This window comes from Etheostoma cragini, chromosome 2 (assembly GCF_013103735.1).
Source record: "Etheostoma cragini isolate CJK2018 chromosome 2, CSU_Ecrag_1.0, whole genome shotgun sequence".
NCBI classification, from domain to species: domain Eukaryota; kingdom Metazoa; phylum Chordata; class Actinopteri; order Perciformes; family Percidae; genus Etheostoma; species Etheostoma cragini.
Genome location: NC_048408.1, coordinates 25591167 through 25612461, shown reverse-complemented (window position 1 = coordinate 25612461; position 21295 = coordinate 25591167). Strand labels below are relative to the sequence as shown.

At 40.4% G+C, this 21295-nt stretch overlaps 3 protein-coding genes across 5 annotated transcripts; 1 reads left to right on the top strand and 2 right to left on the bottom strand.

Annotated features, from left to right (window-relative positions):
- Positions 1–1576: 1576 nt before the first annotated feature.
- On the bottom strand, positions 1577–4469 carry thumpd1 (THUMP domain containing 1). The gene is made up of 5 exons (XM_034891757.1): positions 3952–4469; positions 3301–3478; positions 3119–3204; positions 2753–2915; positions 1577–2649 (listed from the first exon to the last, which is right to left on the bottom strand). Exons 1-5 carry the CDS (start codon positions 4156–4158, stop codon positions 2324–2326), a joined length of 960 nt encoding a protein of 319 aa, XP_034747648.1. The 5' UTR covers positions 4159–4469; the 3' UTR covers positions 1577–2323.
- Positions 4470–5290: 821 nt separating this feature from the next.
- eri2 (ERI1 exoribonuclease family member 2) lies at positions 5291–10214 on the bottom strand. The gene is made up of 9 exons (XM_034891600.1): positions 10045–10214; positions 9676–9740; positions 9453–9533; positions 8801–8928; positions 8531–8693; positions 8286–8386; positions 7782–7863; positions 7600–7688; positions 5291–7181 (listed from the first exon to the last, which is right to left on the bottom strand). The coding sequence occupies exons 1-9, from the start codon at positions 10065–10067 to the stop codon at positions 5739–5741; spliced, it is 2175 nt and encodes a 724-aa protein (XP_034747491.1). The 5' UTR covers positions 10068–10214; the 3' UTR covers positions 5291–5738.
- Positions 10215–10518: 304 nt separating this feature from the next.
- LOC117956487 (RNA exonuclease 5-like) lies at positions 10519–20992 on the top strand. 3 transcript variants are annotated; one of them, XM_034891594.1, is made up of 20 exons: positions 10519–10614; positions 11678–11950; positions 12949–13075; positions 13175–13292; positions 14116–14223; positions 15232–15320; positions 15420–15535; positions 15719–15857; positions 16786–16880; positions 16967–17069; positions 17222–17319; positions 17740–17848; positions 18440–18556; positions 18635–18772; positions 18988–19080; positions 19208–19562; positions 19831–20030; positions 20327–20436; positions 20513–20585; positions 20661–20992. In XM_034891594.1, the coding sequence occupies exons 2-19, from the start codon at positions 11697–11699 to the stop codon at positions 20565–20567; spliced, it is 2424 nt and encodes an 807-aa protein (XP_034747485.1). In that variant the 5' UTR covers positions 10519–10614; positions 11678–11696; the 3' UTR covers positions 20568–20585; positions 20661–20992. The 3 variants fall into 3 exon arrangements, with proteins under 3 accessions (XP_034747485.1, XP_034747483.1, XP_034747477.1); XM_034891592.1 differs by having other exon boundaries at positions 11681–11950; positions 20513–20992; XM_034891586.1 differs by having other exon boundaries at positions 20513–20992.
- The last annotated feature ends 303 nt before the right edge of the window (positions 20993–21295 follow it).

Here is a 21295-nt window from a genome sequence, read left to right as displayed (position 1 = left end):
AGCTGAATGTGGTAAAGATAACGACTGACGGGTCACAACAACAGTACAGCCCAGGTGTAATGAGCAGAGAAATGCACGATTCTGTTTGTGCATGTGTATTATGTGTACATGACAAAGAACTACGAAGTCCTTACAATAACTTATGCCTATGCCTATGAATTACGACTTAGTCCTTCACTGAATACTAGTGCAGGTCATACTGCACCATATTTGTTTTAGAGAACCTTTTTAAGTTTCTCTTAAATTTAGATATTTAGTTTAGACTGTTCTACCCACAGCTTAAAACAAAGCCAAGTTCTCTGTATAATGTCTTCAAAAGATAAACTATTAAACTGTTCATGACCTTTGTGTAAAGGCTTGGTGGATGCAGAGGAGATACCCAGGACAATTCTACAGAAATATGAGCACATTCTGGCTTGAACCTGTAAATGGAAAATAAATATACTGTAGCTCATGCAAGAGTCACAAATGCAAGACCTGTCCAAACATAGCAAACAAAAACCGAAAGTAGTTCTCATATTTAATTGATTTGTTACCCTGGTGTTGCTCAAGAGGTATAGCAATGCCGGCTGACTGGTCTACCAGTTTTATCCAGACTAAAATATCTCAATGGCTATTATAATGATTGCCATGAAATGTATTGTTTTTACAGACATTTAACCTCCCCACACAATGATTCCCACTGACTTTGGTGATCCCCTTACTTTCCCTCTAGTGCCACCATGAGGTTGACATTTGTGGCTTTGAGTAAAATGTCTCAACTGGATGGCGTGCCATGCAATTTGTTACAGAAATGCATTTTCCGTTCAGGATGAAATGTTATAACTTAGGTGATCAACTGAATTTTAATTTGACGCCACAATCATTACATTTTCCATCATTACACTCCCGTCATGCTCGGATGTCCTTATTGTTAAGTGCTGAACAACATGTTAGGATGCTAACATGCTAAAACTAAAATGGTGGACCTTGTTTACTTACTTTACTTGTAAACATCATGTTAGCATGCAGTTAGTATTAGGACAATTCACAGCTGTGCGGTCCTATTAGGTTACATCATTGATTGATACTTTTTGTCAGTATAGAAACTCACCCAAGACAATGTGATGCCAAGCAGTTTGTTGTCATCACATTGTATTGGTTACTGGTCCAGTTATCACCTTTTGGCTGTTAAAAATATCTGTCAGGAGACGTTACATTTTACATCAATATAAAAGCCTGTATTGTTAATATTTTAAAAAAGCTGCAAGACATTTCAAAATGATTTGAAGCAGCCATTTCTACCAGAAGATTATGTAGAAAATTGAGCACACTGGTCACACAATGACCATGATGCTAAATGAGGGATTAACTCCATCTTGTGGTGAGAGAGAAGAACTGCCTGTTCAATGATAATGGTGGTTAATAATGTCCTACAGGACATTTGACAACATGTGTGAAATGCAAGACCTCACACACCTGGCAGGTTTTTAATAGCAAAGTAGCCTACTTACTTTATGTTACGTAGTTTTGTCCCCCTGTGGTGTCAATCACTGAAGCATAATGTACCATAAAATGAGGATATGTGGCAAAAACATTCAAACACATAGGTAACTTTAATTTAGGGACTGCTTTAGGAAATAACAGTTACAGAAAAACAGAGTTACAAAATGTGACACACAAGTTGATCTGAACAAACCCTTTTGCTTTGAGTAAAAATGTAAAAAAAAAAGGACAAATCTAATTTGCCATTTTAAATAAACTGAGTTGATGTATATTGTGCTCCAGAATGGTGACGTTCAGTTAATTTAAAATATACTTAATTTAAAAATTGACTTCCCAATAAAGTTGGTACTAACATATCATAGATATCTTCATGAATATAAAAAAAACATTAAAGCGTAACTCTCGCCAAAATGCAACCAAGAGTCTTTTTGTGAATGTAACTGAGTCAAACCTTCGGTTATAAGCATATTTAGGACGGAATCGTCACTTTTAGGATTTACTGTATTCTTGTTTTTTCCCCCGGTCAAATGGCCTTTTAAATGGGAATCCTAGGGGCATTTGTACGCTAGCCTCAAAATCTCTATTTTTAAAACACCAAGAAGGCTTGACAAAGCATGAAACTTTGCTCAAAGTATCACCAGGGGCACTACACATCCTGAAAATGATTCAGAGTTCTGATAAACAAGGACTCAAGTTGTGGAAAAAATTAATTGGCTAATCTTTGCTTTGAACCTTTCATTTTAAATCAAAATCACTACAATATAATGCAATTTAAGATAAACTTTTTTTGTGAAAATGTACAATCTGATTGACAATCAGCTTCCCTAAATGTGAGCCCTTACTCCCCGTCAACTTCTTCCTTATCAGCCTCCTTGTTCTCCTGCGGCACGTTGACGTCATCGCCTTTCTTCTCTTCTTCTTCGTTTGTCTCCTCTGCATCGTGTTTCTCTTTCTTCTCAGCTGTGTTCGTATCCGTTTTTTCTGTGGTCACGTCAGGCTTTGGTGTGTCCTCTTTCATTACTTCCTGGACATTGTACTTTCTGTACAGTGTATAGTCTTTTACCACACTGATGCAACACACTGCCTTGATGACCTCCACGATGATTGTCAGTTCTGGGTTGGTCAAATCAACTTTGTTCTTAGGGTTCAGCTTCCCCACGAGACCTGCAACGTCCAGAAACCCAAGAGACAAGTCAGTTCTGGGAAATTTACTTTTTTTAAATTCTTTATTCTCATATGAAAACATTCATCTAGCGTCCAACACTACCTGCAATTGCTTTGATGATTTCGTCTCTCTTGTTGTGGCTGCTGTTGCGGGCCTTGAAGGCGATCTGGTAGGTACCACAGTTTGGAGTTTTGAACCAGGGCTCCAGGAAAGTAGTCAGGTACTTTACCATGTCATCCTGAAAGGCCTTGCATGTTCCAGTTACCTGGATGTAAGAAAACGAGAATAAAACACGGCGGCCGATGAAGCTTAAATTATTGTTAATATACTTTTAACAATACTTTTACTTGTTAAGGGTTAAAAAAAAACTGTCTGCATCTCATTTCAAAACACTTAAAACATGTTTCTATACTGCATCTGTTAAATCACATGTATCATAATTGACAGTTGTAAATTTGAGCTTCTCACTGGTAGCATCCGAAGGATCACACGTGACTTTTTCTTCTTGGTGGTGTGGAGATCAGAGAGGATGTGATGAACCAACTTGTCAGATTCTAGGAGAGGGAAAAAAAACATTGTGGCCACTGTAATACTCAGAGGCAAACAAATCATGTTAATAACATGTTCAAAAAAAAGAATTCTTTACTTACCCAGATTTCTAGTTTTGATGAAGATGACATTGTTTGCTCCGCTGTCCAAAGCTTGGAAGCGCCTCTCCTGTTTATTTCCAGATGCTTTCAACTGTGCCACTTCGTTCTTAAGTGCAACATCAACATCTTCTTCATCAGCCTCTTCCTCTTCACTAGTGCTCCCATTATTAGCTTGCAACTGTGATCATGAGAGGCATGTTTAGAATACCATATATCTTCTGCAAACTCAATTTCTTGTTTAGTTTCTAAAATGTTAAAGAAGTACTGAGAAGTGCCCCTATCTAATGACTTTTTTGTCCAAACAACAGTCCAAAAGCCAAATATTCAATTTACAATATTATAAGCTTGGATCGGCGGCTGATGGACAAAGACCAAGGTATCAATATCGGTATGAAAAAGTCAGATCGGTGCATGGTTACATTTCTAATTCCTGACTAGCACAATAATAAGCTTTTGCTCTGGCTACCCCTATGCAATACACAAAAAGCAATGTGGAACTAAAACTAAAATAATATGCAATTAACTCGTCAATTTCCCACTACTGTAGGGTGCAGTGCACTTGCTCTAACTTGCATGGTAATTAGTAAAGAACTAACGTGAAACAGTCCAGGCTGATCACAGATAACGACGAATACTAATGTCAGGACTCACCTTCTCGGGCCCATAGAGCGTGTCGGCGTACTCATTGAGCAGATTGAAGGCCTCCGCGGTGCACTTCCTCTCGTTCATGTTGCATGTGATGAGGATCCCCTGCATGCCTATCTCCAGCTCCCGGGAACCCTTCCACCGCTTGTTGTGGTGACCCCCCGCATACCGCTTCTTGCTCCGTTTCCTCGAGTCGTTTGACACGGTCGACATATTAGCAGATAAGCTTAGCTACGAATTAAAACCTTGTATTTAAGCTCAATAGCAGCGGGCTAACTTGTTGTTTTGGTTACCCCCCCTCGGCTTTATTAGACGTTAGCTTAACAGTTGAGGCTGAAAATGTCCGGTATTTTAAAGCTGTAGCCACTACAATGTAAAAGTCACGTGAAGGTTACAAAATGATACTGACTGTCCGTTTAAATGTGTGTTCAAATCAACGAACTTCAGCGGTTTCAAAGGACCGATGTCTCATTCAGTCACAACATAGCACGTTTTTTGGTCACCCCGTACGGTGCGCGAGGAGGGACAAAAGTCCTCAACGTTTTCGCGATTACTTGTTTACCTTTTGTTTTGTTTTTTTTGGCGGTGATTGTACAGAATATGTTGGTAGTGGAATGTAAGTAACTAAGCACATTAACCCAAGTACTGTACATATTTTGAGGTACTTTTACTTTACTTGAGTATTTCAATTTGATGCTTACTTCCTCTACAACTACATTGAAAAAGGGAAATGTACTTTTACTTCACATAGCTTTTATAACTGGTTACTTTACAAATTAAGACTATTAACACAAAATATGAATCCACTAATAAATATATATTGCAAAATGTTAAGGCAGTATATAAAGTGATAAAAATGAGCGCCTAAGCAGCTGCAACTACAACTGCATTAAAGGGATGCTTACACAATGCATCACTAATAATAATCCCATCCTACCATAAATGTGCTTGTGAAATGGGCTATTCTGCAGTAATTTTTGACTTCAAGTATATTTTGATGCTGATATTTAACTTATTTCTTTTTCTTTGTGCCAATCTGACGGCCACTTTCTGCTTTATGATGATACAATGCACAAGTTCAAGGGAGCTGATGGAATAACATTTCACTGGAACTGTACCTGGTATGATTTCATGTTACAAAATGGATTGATTGATATTGAATGCAGGACCTTTACTGAAGCGTAATAACTTTAACACTGAGTACTTCTTCCACCACTGATAAAAACAACTGTCAAGACCAAGAGCAAAACTAAAACATGAAACAAAATCATGATTAAAACAGACAATTTGTCATTTTATTTATCATTTCATTGATCTCCACAGCACATTTGCCAAAAGTATTTTTTTTTACTGTACACACATAGAAAATTAAGTATATAATCATTATTGTTTGATAGATTTTTCTTTTGTAAAAAAAAATTACTAACATTGTGCCAAATATTCACGTCATTGTGATGCAAAATACAGAAAAGCAACAAGTTAGTATTTTGGAGCATTTTAACTTTATAAAAGCCAATTGATTTTCCAAACTGGAATCAATAAAGTGAATTGAGCATTCACTATGTCAATAAAATCACAGCTTTGATTTTTAATGATGTAAGTAGTTAATTAAAAGAGCTCTCCCCTTTTTCAAGTTTAGCTATTCAGATTTGACTTTGTCACAAAACAGAAAGAAGCAAAATACAATTAATGAAGCACCGTCTTTGTGGTGATTGGTTACCAATATAATAACATATCGCAGTCTATGTGACTGAGGTAGAACACACACTCTGCTTGTTGTCCTCCCCAACTAGTTAATAGCTCTTTCTCAGTGTTGACCGACAGCTCAGAGTCGAGTTGTTCTGACGGAATGAGACAGAAGACCCGACAGCAGGAGCGTCCCCTGAACTGCTTTTCATCAGCGCCGACTCCCACTTAAAGAACTCGCAGCCCTTCTGGATCCTGCCTCCGCTGCCCGACCGGCGGACTGGACAGCAGTAAAACCCTCGCCCATGGTTTGGACCACCATTGGATACGGACTGGCGCTTTGCACGACGCCCACACGCACACAGTGGGGATGTGATCCTCTGTCCTCCTTTCGCAGAAATGGAGGAACGATTGGCAAGTGAGGAGACTGTGTTGGTCGACAGGGAGGAGAGGACACTCTTGGAGGCACAAAAAGAAGCACCTGAGGAGCGACGTGAGGGTTTTGCTGGGTCAGTGTAGATAGTGAAGGAAGATTGTGGAGTCTCTTTGTGCTTCTTGTGCTGTGTGACGACTGCTTTGGGTCTGGCAAATGAGGTATAAGGGGTGGAGGTATTTTTTGGAATGGAGGGTTTGTGACTGAATACAGAGGATGTGTTTGTTTTAGGGTTTTTATGAGGCTCATCTGACGTTTCTTGTACTCGAAGAAAGGTTCTTTGTCCTATTTTGTGCTGATTTGATTTTGAGTCCCGAGTCACAGCAAAATGAGTAATGGGCTCTGAGATTGTTGAATGCAGCTTGATGTCATTTTTTGTAGGTAAAGAAGTTGTTGGTGAGTCACTGGTCATCTTTTGAGTTGTGAAGTTGTTTTGAACGCACACGGTTTCTCTGATTTTGTCCCTTAATGTGACCTGACCGCCTAGTGAATGTTTATTATCAGGTTCTTCCCACACATGACATCCGCTGTCAAAACCACACACATAATCAACGTTGAATCGTCTCTCCGTTTCACTGATAAAGCCATCATCCTCCTCCAACACAACATCATCATATGAACCACACCTATCCTCAGTTTCCACTAAAAGTTCTACACCTTCCGCTTCTTCCACACGTCTTATTGCTGCTTCTGTTTTGGAGGGCTGGTTGGGCTGTGGCAGATGTGAAAGGCAGCCCAGAGTGGTAGAACACAGAACAAGGCTGCCGTTGTTCATTAGTGGTGAAGGACAATTTGTCAGAACGGAAGAGGACATATTAGTGACAGACACTGCTGTAACCGGCCTCTTGCTGCATCCCCATAGTGGCATAGTTGTACCATTCAGCAGTGTCTTTGGAGTGATCAGGCTTTGATAGATTTGAACAGAACTTGAGTTCTGATTTGTCTCCAAATCCCCCGTAATGTTCTCTGAACGTGATTGTATCTGACGTAATTTGGGAGGAATCTTGGAAGATGAGGGTTTGTTAGTTGTACGTGTGTTTTCCTTTTTGTCAGTGTTGGATTTTTCTTTCTTGTTGTCTGCAGTGTTTCCAAACATGGTTTTGACCATTGATGGCTTCTATAAGATAAAATGAGAGATGAAATCAGTAATTCATTCCTGATATTTTCTTGAAACTGTATAGTCAAATAAGTACCGTCAGTAGTTGTTGGTGCTACTCTGTATTGTCCCCTCACGCTGCACGTTTCCTTATCTTACTCTTCCTATTGTCTTTGGTGTCTGGAAAGATTTATTTCAAATTTTACGAGGCATCAAGTACAAAAGTCTAAAACCTGGACCAGAGTCCAGTTATATATTTGTTTATTTATATAAAAGAGCATCACAAAAAACATTCTGCACATAGTTCTTTCTGAACCAAACAAGATTTCTCCACAAAGACTTATTTATCATCCATAACCTGTTTTGCTGGGGGGGGGGGGGGGGGGGGGGGGGGGGGGATTTAGAAGTTGGGATGCATTGTTGGATGACGGCCACTCACCCTCTCCAGGCTCCTAGTGATCTTCATCACGCACCCATCCCTCATCATCCTCACTGCCAACTTAGCTGTATTTCGGGAGTCATCTAAACCTGAGGAAACAGTAAAAACAAGACACAGTATTAGATTGTGTCAATTTTCTATGTGGACTTATTTGGACAAAATTAATTTTGCTTTGTTTATACCAGAATGCTCTCTCCCTGAAAACTGTATTCCTAGATCTTGTAGTGCCCCGTTCAGACCTTTTGGTTTCCTATCGTAAAACAGCTGAAAAATAGAAAAAAATGGGAGTTGATCACAAAATGAGTAGTGCTTAAATGATTAGGTCTAATCCAAATGTTAGTTAATTGATAGAAAGTTTTATCAATGAATACTTGGTTACAGCTTCTTAATTGTGAAGATTTACATTTTTTGTGAAGATTTGCTTTTTCTGGTTACATTAATAATTGAATACCTTTTGGTCTGCTGGTCGGCAAAATAAGCAAACCGAATTAATTTGGATTCTAGTGATTTCAGATGAGATATTGCCATAACTTTAAAATATAGTTCATATTTTATATAGACTAAATATAAAAAAATGTAAATACCCCAGTCCATTTAACAATCGCAAAATTAATTTAAGGTACAGCCATAAAAATGAGGAAGCATTAAAGAGAACAGAGGTTTAAAGACAAAGTGAGTGAACTCACCCTGTAGGTGCTTCTCAGGTCTATCCAGCTGTTGAGCACATCAGGTTTATGGAGCTGTTTCCGTTTACACTCGTAGTGCAAACAAACTCCGAGATCCCAATCTGATGCGCAGTGCAAATGGAAATGAAAAAAAAAAACGGCATTCTAGTTGATATTTAGCTCTGGTCTCCAGTGCAGGAAATAGCCTTACAAACTGAGGCAGAGACCGACCATTAAGATGTGTAGAACAAACAATTGAATTTTACCTGACCATGTGAGGAAAGTACACCGTTTTTGGGAAGGTGAAGGTGCAGAAGATTTCAGTTGTCTGTTGGGAAAGACCACACCCATCTCGAGCTGCATGTTTTGCAGCCAACGGCTGAACCGAGAAAGACAGATCTGGAGGGGTATCCCTGCCTCAACTTGCATCTGTGAGAAAAAGGGACAAAGATGTCAGAAGTAAAGTAAAAGTATGTACAACACAAGGCCCCAGAAAGTGCACTCAAATGTTCGTAGCTGTGAATTTAAACTGTCACCTGCGTAATCCCAGTCAGCTCAGTGCAGAACTCGGACAGAATGGGGTGCTCTTGGGGTTGAACGTAATTATGAAACTCAGACTCGACCTCCCCTGTGGATGTGTTCAACAGAACAGCAGGGAACTCAACTGCATTGAAGGAAAAAAGGAAAGAGACACCTATGTTATCAGCAACAAGGGTGAAAAATACAAATGGCTGACAAGTGACATTTAAAAGGTGGCATACAATGATGCATTTAGAATTTTGATGAAGCGTCCAAGATGAACCAATGCTAGCCATCTGTGTGTGACCTGTAATGTTCCCACCTTCCACGCTGTGCTGAGGAGGTTTATGTACAGATGTATATGCAGATTAACTGAGTCAAATAATACAATTTTAAACGCTATAGTCAATCCTGCACTTAGGGATACCAGATACTTGTCAAAACTCTGGAATCACTGGAACACGCACCTGTACCTGTTTTAATTATTGGACATTGCAATTTGTAGATTTGTATGTATGTGTGTTTCTTTTGTGATATTTTTGGGGATAAGTTTGTCTATATGTATTTATGTTTATGTTGGGTCTGAACCATTTTTGTAATGTGATGAGTGTACTTTTTTACCTGGACTTTGAGTCTGTAAATAAAGAAATATAATAAAGGGCTACTTACTAATTTCCTGGGTGACGTTTTTTTTCTCTCTCCAGCAAGTGGACTCAAAATCTATCACAATCAGGTATGAAAATTCTTGATCTGAAAGAAAACAGACAGTATTATACAGTTGCAAGGGCAACAGTGTAATCTAGTGTAAACATACATGTAATGAAGAGGGGATCAAGTCTCAACATCTCTGTTGGTCTGTATGCACACTATTGATGCAAATAATCCTACTCACTTGATAACCCTGATTTCTTTGACCCAGTAGAGGACTGACTCCGCTGCCTCAGTAATCCCAGTTCTCTGTAAAGGCAGAAAGACAAACAAGAATTACAGTAGGCTAACGCTAAAGCTAATATTAACCGCAACGTTAGCCAGACATGTTTTTGCCAAATTTTAGTGGAAATAACAATACTAATGTACTACAACTAGTAAATACAATGTATAGGGTAAGAAAATGTTGACCATTTTAAAACACAAATTGTTTTAATATAAAATATTCAAGAACTCAATGCCTAGCAACCGTAGAACCTGAAACAATGTATTTCTTTTCTTCGTCTTCGCGGTAACGTTATCGTTAAAGGCTCGTGGTTATTCAGTTACTTACTTGGCAAGTTTCTTTGTCGACATAACGTCTTGAATTTGGGTAACTAACTTTGCAAAGCATGAAGGTATAAAGGGGGTTTAGTTAGAAAATGCAGACAAAATCGCGCTGTTTTTTCAAATGTTGGTCAGTCTGAGCTTGATTAACAAGGGCTGCTAGTCATTACAACCAACTGCAGAACTGTCGATCACAGAAAAGTCGCCGAAACTGAACGACCAGCATTTCCGGTTACACCATGTTGTCACAAAAACAAAAGCATAAATCACTGCAGCCCATAGACATTATAAATCAAATACATTTATATGCCGATGACAGTCTGATCTGTAAGATGTGATTTCGTTAAATCTTTAAAACCCAAAGTAATTTTAGCTGCCTTTACGTACTAAAACACATTATAACGGTCATTACATGAGTTTATTTTTAAGGTCAATTTACAACCCGGAAGTAGTGCTAGCATTATGAACTTTACGTCACAAATTATAACGTGGGACAGCGCCTGTCCTTTAACCATGTGTTTTTAGCTTCTATAGTGTAAAAATATGAGTTTGGAAACCGCAGGACCAATTATATCTGGTATTTACATCTTATTTTTTCTCGTTACTATTCTCACGCTTATACTCAACATATAAATACTCCTTAATTATATTTGTATAGCCAGCTAACGTTAAGTGTGTGTCCCTAGTTTACCTGTTACTCTAGTGCTCCCTTTAGTTTGGCACGTTAAGTATCTTTGTACACATGTAAAAGTTCAGATTCCCTGCCGAAAGGCACTGGATTCAGTTCACCCGGACCTAACTTTACAGATACATCTTACACTTCCTTTATTTACCTAACAGTTGCAGCACAAATAGAGCATACATATATCCCCTCATAATGGGATAAGGACAGTAGCCCAAGTACAACAGCATATAGCCTAATTTAAGACAATCTGCTTATCCCAATAATCATTGTGTTGCTTTACAGATTACGTAATCAACATTAACCCACATCACCAGCTTTTATTAAAAATTAAAATGTCAGCGTTACTTGTGCAATCCACCGTAAAGGGTGGGTTTGGGCTGAATGTTGTATGATACCTGGACTATACGTAAAGCACTGCATTCCTCCCACTGAGGGTTGTTGTACTGTAAAATGTAAAAAAATAAATAAAATAAAAACTACTAACCTTTAACTCTGTTTTGTCTCTCCAAAGTAATGTCCTGAATGTCTCCGGTGCTGGGTGGATAGGGCTAGGGACATGTACTATATTTGACCATTATTTTTTTTTTTAAATCACCTACATAGCTCATGTTCCTTATCTTTTTCTGTGTTTGTGTCTTATTTTTTGAGTCTTAGCACAAAGCAACCACAGTCAATAATACAGTTGAAAATGAGGATTTAAATGAGGAAATATCTGCTCAAAGAATATGTAAACAACACTTTAAACGTAACTTACAATTTTCGATATTCAAAGTTACACGTTGTGCTCAGTACATGCAACACTGAGCTTTGTTACACAGCCCTAGTTGGTAAAACAATACTAATTTCCAAAGGAATCTTAAACATACATAAAGTTCTGCTCATATTATAACAGTTTGACATCAGACAGCCTGTAGACATTGTAATTTCACGAATCCTTTTTTTTTTAACCTTCCAGTAGAATCATAATCTTGAACATGGAACCTTCGACATCAGCAGCAACATGCAACAGAAGGAAGAGAAAAGCCATCGCCCCCACAGCACATGAGGATGCCAAGAGATTCAAAACTGAGCAGGAGAGCGAGGAGCTGCTGGAGTGTGGACATTCCTCCCGCTCTCAGAGGATCTCTGTGTTGCCCGATCGCCTTCATCAACCAATTACACTGAATGAGCTGACAGAGCTGCTGCACTATGCCGCTCTGGGGAAAACAGGTGGCATTAAACAGCCCAGGTAATGACTGTAAGATGTTATTTACTTCATCAGCTTTCATCAAATAACTCTCTGTAATGCCCTTTTACTGTGCCCCTGTTAGAGCTGGGCAATATATCAATATTATATCGATATTGTGATGTGAGACTAGATATCGTCTTTGATTTTGGATATTGTAATGTCCTAATATTGCATAAGTGTTCTCTTTTCCTGGGTTTAAAGGCTGCATTACAGTAAAGTGATGTCCTTTTCTGAACTTACCAGACTGTTGTAACTGTTCTATTATTTGTCTTTACTCACTTAGTCTTTATATCCACATTATTGGTGATTATTTATCAAAAATCTTACTGTGTAAATCTTTTATGAAAGCACCAATAATCAACACTACAATATCGTTGCAGTATCGATATCGAGGCATTTGGTCAAAAATATCATGATATTTGATTTTCTCTGTATCGCCCAGCCCTAGCCCCTGCGCTCCAACAACAATCTCAACAATCCTTTTAAAGTTAAACACATTCATGCTAGGTAGCTAGCAGTGGAAAATTAGCCAAGAAATGTTGATTAATGTTCATTGTCCTTATCAAATTTATAAATCCTAAAAGTCTTATTCACAATGCCATTACCGGTTATTAGTAGTTAATGTAACCAATATTTGGAACCGGCATGTATTTACTATGAAAATTAAAATCTTAAATCAAAATTACGATTTTGGAATGTTACAAAATCCAACACAGAACCTTGTTTAAATACTTAAAGCAATTATTTAATACATTATAAACTATCAACATAATACACAGTTAAAGACAGACAGGCAGAGAGCTGTAGCGGAGCAAAAGTAGCGCACTTTTTGATAAATTAACTTTATCATTATCAGGCAAATAAAACGCCGATACGGATAATTTGCAACCAACGGCCCAATAATCAGCCAGGGCCAATAATCGGTCTGTCCCTAATCTACCTCATTTATACTTACCTAGTCTCAATTTTCTGTCTTCATATCCCCGTTTCTCTTCCAGTTGGTGTCGTCTCCAGCATCAGAAGAAGGTTGAAGCTGTGAACGTGGTGATCGTGGAGGGCTTGACCCAGAGTCACTTTTACAAACACTACCTCACCCTGCGACACCTCAGGACCAGCTACACAACTGTAAGTAACCAGAGGTGATGTCCAGTTATAGATTCACATTGTTTGTGTTTTGGGTTAACACTGATCCTTGATTTTATTTTTTTTATCTGGCTGGATCAGAGGCTCACCTTTACTCCGTCTACTGACCTGGCGTCAGGAATCTTCAGCAGTGAAGTTCCTAAATCGGCTTGTCCAATTCTTTTCCAAAGACACAATGGATCCAGTGAACTGCACAAAGGTGAGAATCTTAGGTGAATATGTTCTGAGTGTGTGTACTTGGGTAATATATGAAGATATTATCAGTGTAATTGGAGAGTAGATATTGTTTTTTTAGTTTGGTTATTAAAAAAAGAATCCTGTATCCCACACAATTCACCCTTTCCTTATTATTTAAGGCTATTGTAGAGTTAACTGTTTAAATATTTTCTAAACGTATTAAGATGGTAAAATGAAATTATGCTTTTTGGCTTCTTCCCTTTCCTTTGTTGTGTTACATATCTTTTTTGTGCACATTATAGGTTTACAAAGTGAAATAGCCCAAAAGGACTTATCATCTCCTTATCATCGTTAACTTATCATCATCAGAAACACTGTTCACACACTGCTCCAAACAGCTCTACTGTAGTCCAGCCTTTACTTCCATGACAATGGAATGTCATAATGCTCGCCTAGCTGCTAGCGTTATCTAGGTACTGCACGTGTGAGACTCCCAACAAAGATGGAACAGAAGTAGGATGCCTCACTCTGTAGCTAAAACAGAGAGCTCAGCACACAGGGTGAAAATAGAACTGCAGCAGTATGCAGTTCAACAGAAATATGGTGTTTTTTGAAAATTAAACCATGTAAACCTATTCTATATAACCTCTAAATACAGTTATGACCCTGAAAAGGAGCATATGAGCACTTAAAAAGAGAAAAAAACGTATTCAGATGTTAAAGGTGATTAAATGTACAAATAGTGTTTCATTGTTCCATTTGACTCTATAGTCAGAACATTATTATTAGCTTTAGTTTTGTGTTTTTTCTCAGTGTTGTTGCTCTTGTATTACACACTGTCGCAGCAATTAGGAGTCACCCAGTAATCACCAAGTTTGGGACTCAGAGGAGAGGACTGACAGCGTATGTGCTCACCCAGGAGGAGATGATCAAGAAACACTTCCCCGTCAAAGGTGAGTGGCTTTGTACTGCCCCTCTGCATTCGACTGTCTTAGCAGGCATTCTCCATGTTTTAGTTTTTTAAAAGCTCTATTTTTACTTTTACTAACTAAAATGCAAGGCCAGCATTTTTACATGTATCTACTATGAAGAAACACTGCAACATAGCCTCTGCAAAATAGCCTTCCTGCAAAGCGCTGCGGAGGAGGGTCCGGCTAGTCCACACAACATTCTGGAATGGGAGAAAAACGTGTTCTGGTTAATTTGGATTTTTTAAACCAATCACAATCGTTATTGGTCGGCTAAGCGCCCGACGGCATCCATTGTGCCGCTGCAGAACAGCTTCTGAAAGAAACCTTTTTGGGTCGAACATGTGTGCGTTTAAGAGTTGTTTTTAGTCACGCAACAGAAAACTCAGATTGGACAGGTAGTCTAGCGAGCTGTCTGAATTTACCCTGCAGAGATCTGAGAAAAGGTTAACCATAGCACCATAACACCTCATAAATTGACCGGAGTTTAAAATGCGAACACAAAGACAGCCCAAGGTAACGGATATCCAGCCCAAATGTCTGGCTGTCTGGATTTACCCTGCAGAGATCTGAGGAGAAGTAACCATATTCCTCATAAATCGACCTGAGTTTAAAGTAACAACCCAAAGAAAGCGTAAGATTTACGACTGTTTCACGACTAAAGACGTCTTTTGATGTTCCACCAAAACTAGTTCCTTCCCGCGGCTCTCTCCCAGCTCTGATTGCTATGTGGACTACCCTGACCCTCCTTTGCAGCGCTGTGGAGGAAGGTCTGGCACAGTGAGACTAAATGCAAAGCAATTCAACAGCATCACTCACTGCAGCTTTCGCAGTTAATTCTATAAATGCCATGGCCATTAGAGTGATGACCGGTGAGCCAGACCCTCCTTTGCAGCGCTGTGGAGGAAGGTCTGGCAAAGCGAGACTATGTTGACATAATCTCAGTCCCTCCTGCTTGCGTCACCGTCTCGACCGTCTCTGTTTGTGACACAGGAATGCCAGGTTTTGAGGAATATGTCTCCACAGACAGTGATGACAGCGTGACTGACAACAGCCCTCTGTATGGAATTGACTGTGAAATGGTGAGATGCTCTCAATAATATCCTTAATTTCCGCTTTCCACTGTATAATGCAGTTATGCATTTTCAAACAAGACTAATAAGTATAATGCTGTGCCCCAGGTTCAAACAGAAAAGGGATATGAGCTGGCTCGTGTCTCTTTGGTGGACAGTGATGGGAACTGTGTCCTGGACGATCTGGTGAAACCTCTGAACCGAATCTTCAACTACCTCACCAGGTACACACACACACACACACACACACACACACACACACACACACACACACACACACACACACACACACACACACACACACACACACACACACACACACACACACACACACACACACACACACACACACACACACTCAAATTGATTTCTAATACACATTATTGCTTCTGGGTGCCTCCTGATAGGTTCTCTGGTATAACCGCAGAGATGTTGCAGCCAATCAGAACCACCCTGCGGGACGTTCAAGTGAAGCTCAGGAAGTTGTTGCCCAGCGACGCAGTTCTGGTGGGACATTCCATAAACAACGACCTAGTGGCTCTGAAAGTGAGATCCTACTTGATATTTTAATGTCTGCATGTAGCATGCGTGGTGGCCCAAACGTTAGCACTGATGGTTCTGGGTTAGAATCCAGGTCGTTCCGGGCCTTTCTGTGTGGAGTTTATATGTTCTCCCCATGTATCCGGGTTCTCCGGTTTCCCCCACCATCAAAAAACATGTACTAAGCTCTCCGGGCACTGGCTCAGATCTGGAGTTGGTCCCCAGTAAATGGCTGCCCACTTCTCCTTTGAGGGATGGGTTACATGCAGAGAATGAGTTTTGCTACATGTACAAAATGTGTATGTGACAGTAAAGTATCTTTACAATCTCATTATCAGGACAAGGTTCTGAGTTGACGTTGTTGTTGAGTGTGGTAGTTTAAATTTGTCTGGAATCTGAGGGCAGATGAGGTTTTTTTAAATGTTCGTAGAGAGAAGTGTGTGTTCAGCAAAAACATCCCTACACCATCTGTGGTCTTCGTAGCTTTAACAATCTCTTCTCCTGAACGCAATATCTCAGGAATGCCTTGAGGGAATTTCTTCACATTCGGCCCAACACGTTGACTTAAACTCAAGGATGAACTGATTAGTTTTCTCTCATCACGCCATAACTCCAGACCAGAAGCGGACATTTTCAGACATATTTCACATTTGGTCGACTACTAAACTCATTTTTAAACTGGGGTGATTGTGTAGATTTTCTGTGCTGCCGGGTTGAAGCAGCCATGTTTTGCCCCCCAAAAAAACAAACATGTAATAAGTTTTTGTATAATTGCTTCAAAGTCTTCACTACATATGTCATAGGAGTCTGGATAGACAGGAACTTCAACTTGACTGGTTGACAGAGGCATACAACTGTTCTGTAGCAATTCCATCTTTTTCTATAAAAGTTGGAAGTTTTGACCTGCATCATGTTTGCGTCCTCCTCACTGCAGCTGATCCACCAGCATGTGATCGACACCGCACTGCTCTACAGGAAAGAGTTTGGACAGAAGTTTAAACTGAAAGTCCTGGCTGAGACCGTGTTGAAGTAAGTTCCCGCTCTCTCCTTGTCTCTCTCTCTCTGTCTCTCTCACCCACCACGGCTAATCATTTCCTTTTCCACTTGTGTCCCAGTAGGCAAATACAAATTGAAGAAAACAAGGGTCATAATCCCACTGAGGATGCTCTGGCAGCCCTGGAGCTGGCTCAGTACTTTATTAAAACAGGACCTCGTCGGGTAACCCATTGCTTTCTTACACACACACACATGCGCATGCAGGACACACACGCACACACACACGCGCACACACACACACACACACACACACACACACACACACACACACACACACACACACACAATGTATCTAATATTTTCTGTGTATGCAGGTTGTAGAACTTCATATGGAGGAGCTGTGGGGACATACGATAGTGGAGAAGGAGTCCACTTGCTCTGAACCTGCACCTGCACCCACACCAAGTCCCAGGTACAATACAATATGTATACGTCTTGTCCACACCATGTCCACACTATGTCGGTTAACCATATTGCTTCCGGGTCATGACTCCCATACTGTGGCAGCATGTTTAAAAAGTAGCTTTTGAAAAAGCACTATGAAAAACGTTTTTTTGAAATGTTTGAGTCACTCTACCAATTTTTCTAACTTGTTTTGCTACTCAAATGTCTATGATTTAATTGTCCTACGGAATCATTTCCACAACAACAAAACGGGTTTATAAGATTTAACGTCATCCACGAAATCCAAAATAAAAGATTTAAGGGGAAAATATAGTTTTAATTACTTTAATAGAAGGATTCTGCTCTTCATTCCCAATGTGAACCAATCACATCGCACGTTCTACTGCCGTTGTATTTGACAGATTCTGAATCTTTATTACGCGTGCAGGTTTGCTGACGTACTACAGACATTTGGCCGGTCGGTAGCCTTTTTAGGAAAGCGTTGTGACATCGCCCTGGATCTGTCCCATCAACAGTGGCACAACTCTGACAAAGAGGTGAGACATCTCCTAGTCGCACATTGCCATGCCTTCCTCCACAACTCTGTGAAGGAGGGTCCGGCTACTTCACACAGTATTCTGGGATGGGAGCAAAAAACCTATTCTGGTTCATTGGCATTTCTTTAAACCAATCGCAATCGTCTTGGGCGGCGCTACGGAGCAACAACGCCTCTGCAGAGACTAACTGTCATCTGACCTTTATCTGATCAAACACTCTTAAATTAGTTTGGTTTCCTAAACTATTCATCGATCTGTTTTGGATTATGCTGCATATACAGCAATCCTCGTAGAGGGTTTGCTGGTTTACCTATTTGTTGGATAGTTAGATGTTCTGTTTCAAGTATCTGGTTTTGATGAAAAATTCTTTAGTGGCATTGCTGCCTAATTTGACAGTGAACTATAAAGTGACAGAGAGCCGCAAGATGAATGAAGTAGACTCAAATGATTGTTGTTCATATAGGTGAATATACACATACATGTGGTTTTGCTGCACTCACTCACCTGTCCGCTGTCTTTCTTCTCTTTCCTCACCATCCTCCCCTTAACTCTTCTCATCCTCCACCGGTTGCTTCGTCTCGTCTCCTTAAGGTGTTGGCCTCTTTCCGGAGACGGACCAAGTGTCCGTTCTTCTCAGTGCTCCAGTTGTCTTCCCTCTCGGACCACCTGAAGAGGAGCTACCCTCATCTGGAGCACCAGCACCAGAGGGTGAGGCATTTATTCACAACATGGTACATTCTAGGTGTTGTTTTGATGAACTACTTAATGTGTGTGTTTGCCCTGCAGGTGTGTGCACACCTTCGAGATATGTGTGTAGTGTTTGCCGGGCCGTTCCCTGCGGCATTCTCTGAGAGGGATGTGAGGCGGCTGTTTTGTTGCTGTGGACCGGTTCAAAATATCAAAATGTTGAACACAACTGTCAGGGTACATCTCACCTAAATTATGAAACTTTAATTTACAATTGATAAGCTGTATTTCTGTCACAGATGAACACATCAACAACTAAATGTGCCTTTGATATGCTGATAATTACTAGTTTAGTTTCTCTTAAACTTGGGCTGTTAAATCAGATTTTTCTCCCCTTTTTGGACATGCGTTATTAATCGTACCTTTATTGTCTGATGATGTTTGGTCTCCAGGTTCATGCAGAGGTAGAGTTTGAGCTGCTAGAGGGAGCTATGCTGGCTTTAAAAACATTGAATGGACTTGAAGTGCAGGGACAGTCCATCAAGGTTACTCTCTTCCTGTTTTTCTTTTCCTTTCTTTCACTTATTCTCTTTATATTACAGTTCAAGTTAGTCCAAAACGTTTGTAGACTGCGGTATCTCCAACATGTCTGCCTGTGTGTGCCTTTTCTAGGTCCAGAGGCCTGTTTACGAGTCAATGCTCGACTTGGATCTGACCCTTGATACTCTGACGTGCGACAGTCTCAACACCGGTCACCTCTACGCTGTTAAATTAAATCCCAGTGGCGCTGAGAGCATACAATTATCTGCCAGGGTCAATGGACACACGTCAGATGCCAAATGTTCTGTTAAAACAGCAAACGGGTTGCCCTCGGGGAAAGTGAATGGTCAACGGCCGCATCTCACGACTACAACAAAGTCTAAACTGACCGAGGAGACGGTCAGAGAGACATTTGGTCACTTTGGTACAGTGGAGAGAGTCGTCCTGCTTGCCAAACCTGGAAAACGTGCAAAACATGCATACATAAGTGAGTAAAACGCTTTATTATTCATTAAGCCGCATAGAGATGATTTGCGGTAAAACCACTTTTGCCCTCATTGTTTTCGTTGGGTACAGCGGTGCCGGCTCACTAGGGGCAGCTTTTACCTAGTTGCGTTCCAGAACGTGCCTGCTCTTTGCTCTGCGCCACACCTTTGCGGTTTTGCCGCGGCTCATGTGTAGGTGGCTTTATTCCTTGTTGCACTGTTCAAACACAGTTTGTGTGTGTCTGTAATACAAGCGTCTCTGGTCGACAGAGTTTGAGAGCTCAGAGGGCAAACATGTAGCCCTCAGCTCCTCTGAGGATCTCTGGAAGGAAAAGTACCTCGTCTGTCCATCCCTCACGCCACCCCACTTACCCTCATGGGTTGCCGTGACAATGCCGATCACCACAGTGGAGCCTGAGAATGAAGCAGCAGAAGACGAGGAGAGGACTCACATGCACACCAGTTCTCAGGTAAATTTAAGGGTGTGTTGACTCCGGTTGGTTGTCACAGATTCCTAAAGTCACTGTTCGGAATATAAATTAATAAATAGGTCGGTCCCAGTGAAAATGGGTGACCTGCCTCTCTGTGTGCCAGTGCATTTTTTCTTAGTCAGCTTGCTGACGCACTAGGCCACAGCAGAGCTGAGCCTGACAAACAGAGGCTGATTTTGATGAAGGTTAAAATGGCTTTGTCTCTGGTGCCATCCATTTTTTGACCACATGTGATGAAGACTTGTGTAATGTAATGTGATTTGTAATCTATATAGGACCAGGAAATGGATCTCATGATGGGGAAGTTGGACTGCCGCCTACAGAAGCTCTTCAGATCTCTCCCAGAAGGGACCTTGTCTGTAGTCGTGCTGCTCGGATACACCAGGTGAGGACTCCGACAGTCCGAGGAAAATCTGCTACCAAGTTAAATATTTCTAAACTTCCTCTTTTCTTCTCGCTAGTGCTCATGGCTACCTTCCGGGTTTGTGCCTTATGGAGGTCAAGCAAGGGTCTTGAGAACAGAGACCTGGTCCTCTGTTGGAATGAATACAAACCTGCACTATCAAAACATCTTTCACTCCAATGATGCCTCCTCTTGTATGCATCAAGTAAAATTAATGAAGATAAAAAGACTTCCCAATAAGACTCCCTTTACCTCAGACGTTTCTTTTTGGCAAAATGTATGTAAAGGAAAGTTTAAGTCAAATACAGTACTGTAAAATGTTTTTCATGGCCTTGAGAAGTTACAAATTACCATCTGCCTTGGGTCTGATCTGCCTTCTCAGACGTATGCATTTTGGCTCCTGGTTTTACTAACAAAATCAGTTTGTCATAAACACATGCTGAGGGGGAGTTTGAAAGTCTTCTAGATACAATTTGTTCTCCTGGAAGACAGATGGCAGTTTCATAAGGTGACTGAAGGCGAGCCGTATCAAACACCATGTTGGGTAATTTAATGTTAAAAATGTGATTTTACTTATTCTACTTTTAACTTGCAGTATTTGCTATACAGGATCTATGGATTTTTACCGCACGATGAAATGTGTTGTCAAACATCTAGGGTTTCACTTTGGTTAAAAAAAAAAAAAAAATCTAAGTCTTTTTCACAGCTGCCTTTGACTGGTCATGATGGGAAAAGGACAGGTGTTACAATTAATGACAGCATTAGTTATTAAATTTGTCCACCTGTGCATTTCCTACGGAAAATGACCTATGGCCGTACTTTAGCATGACTGTGTACAGAG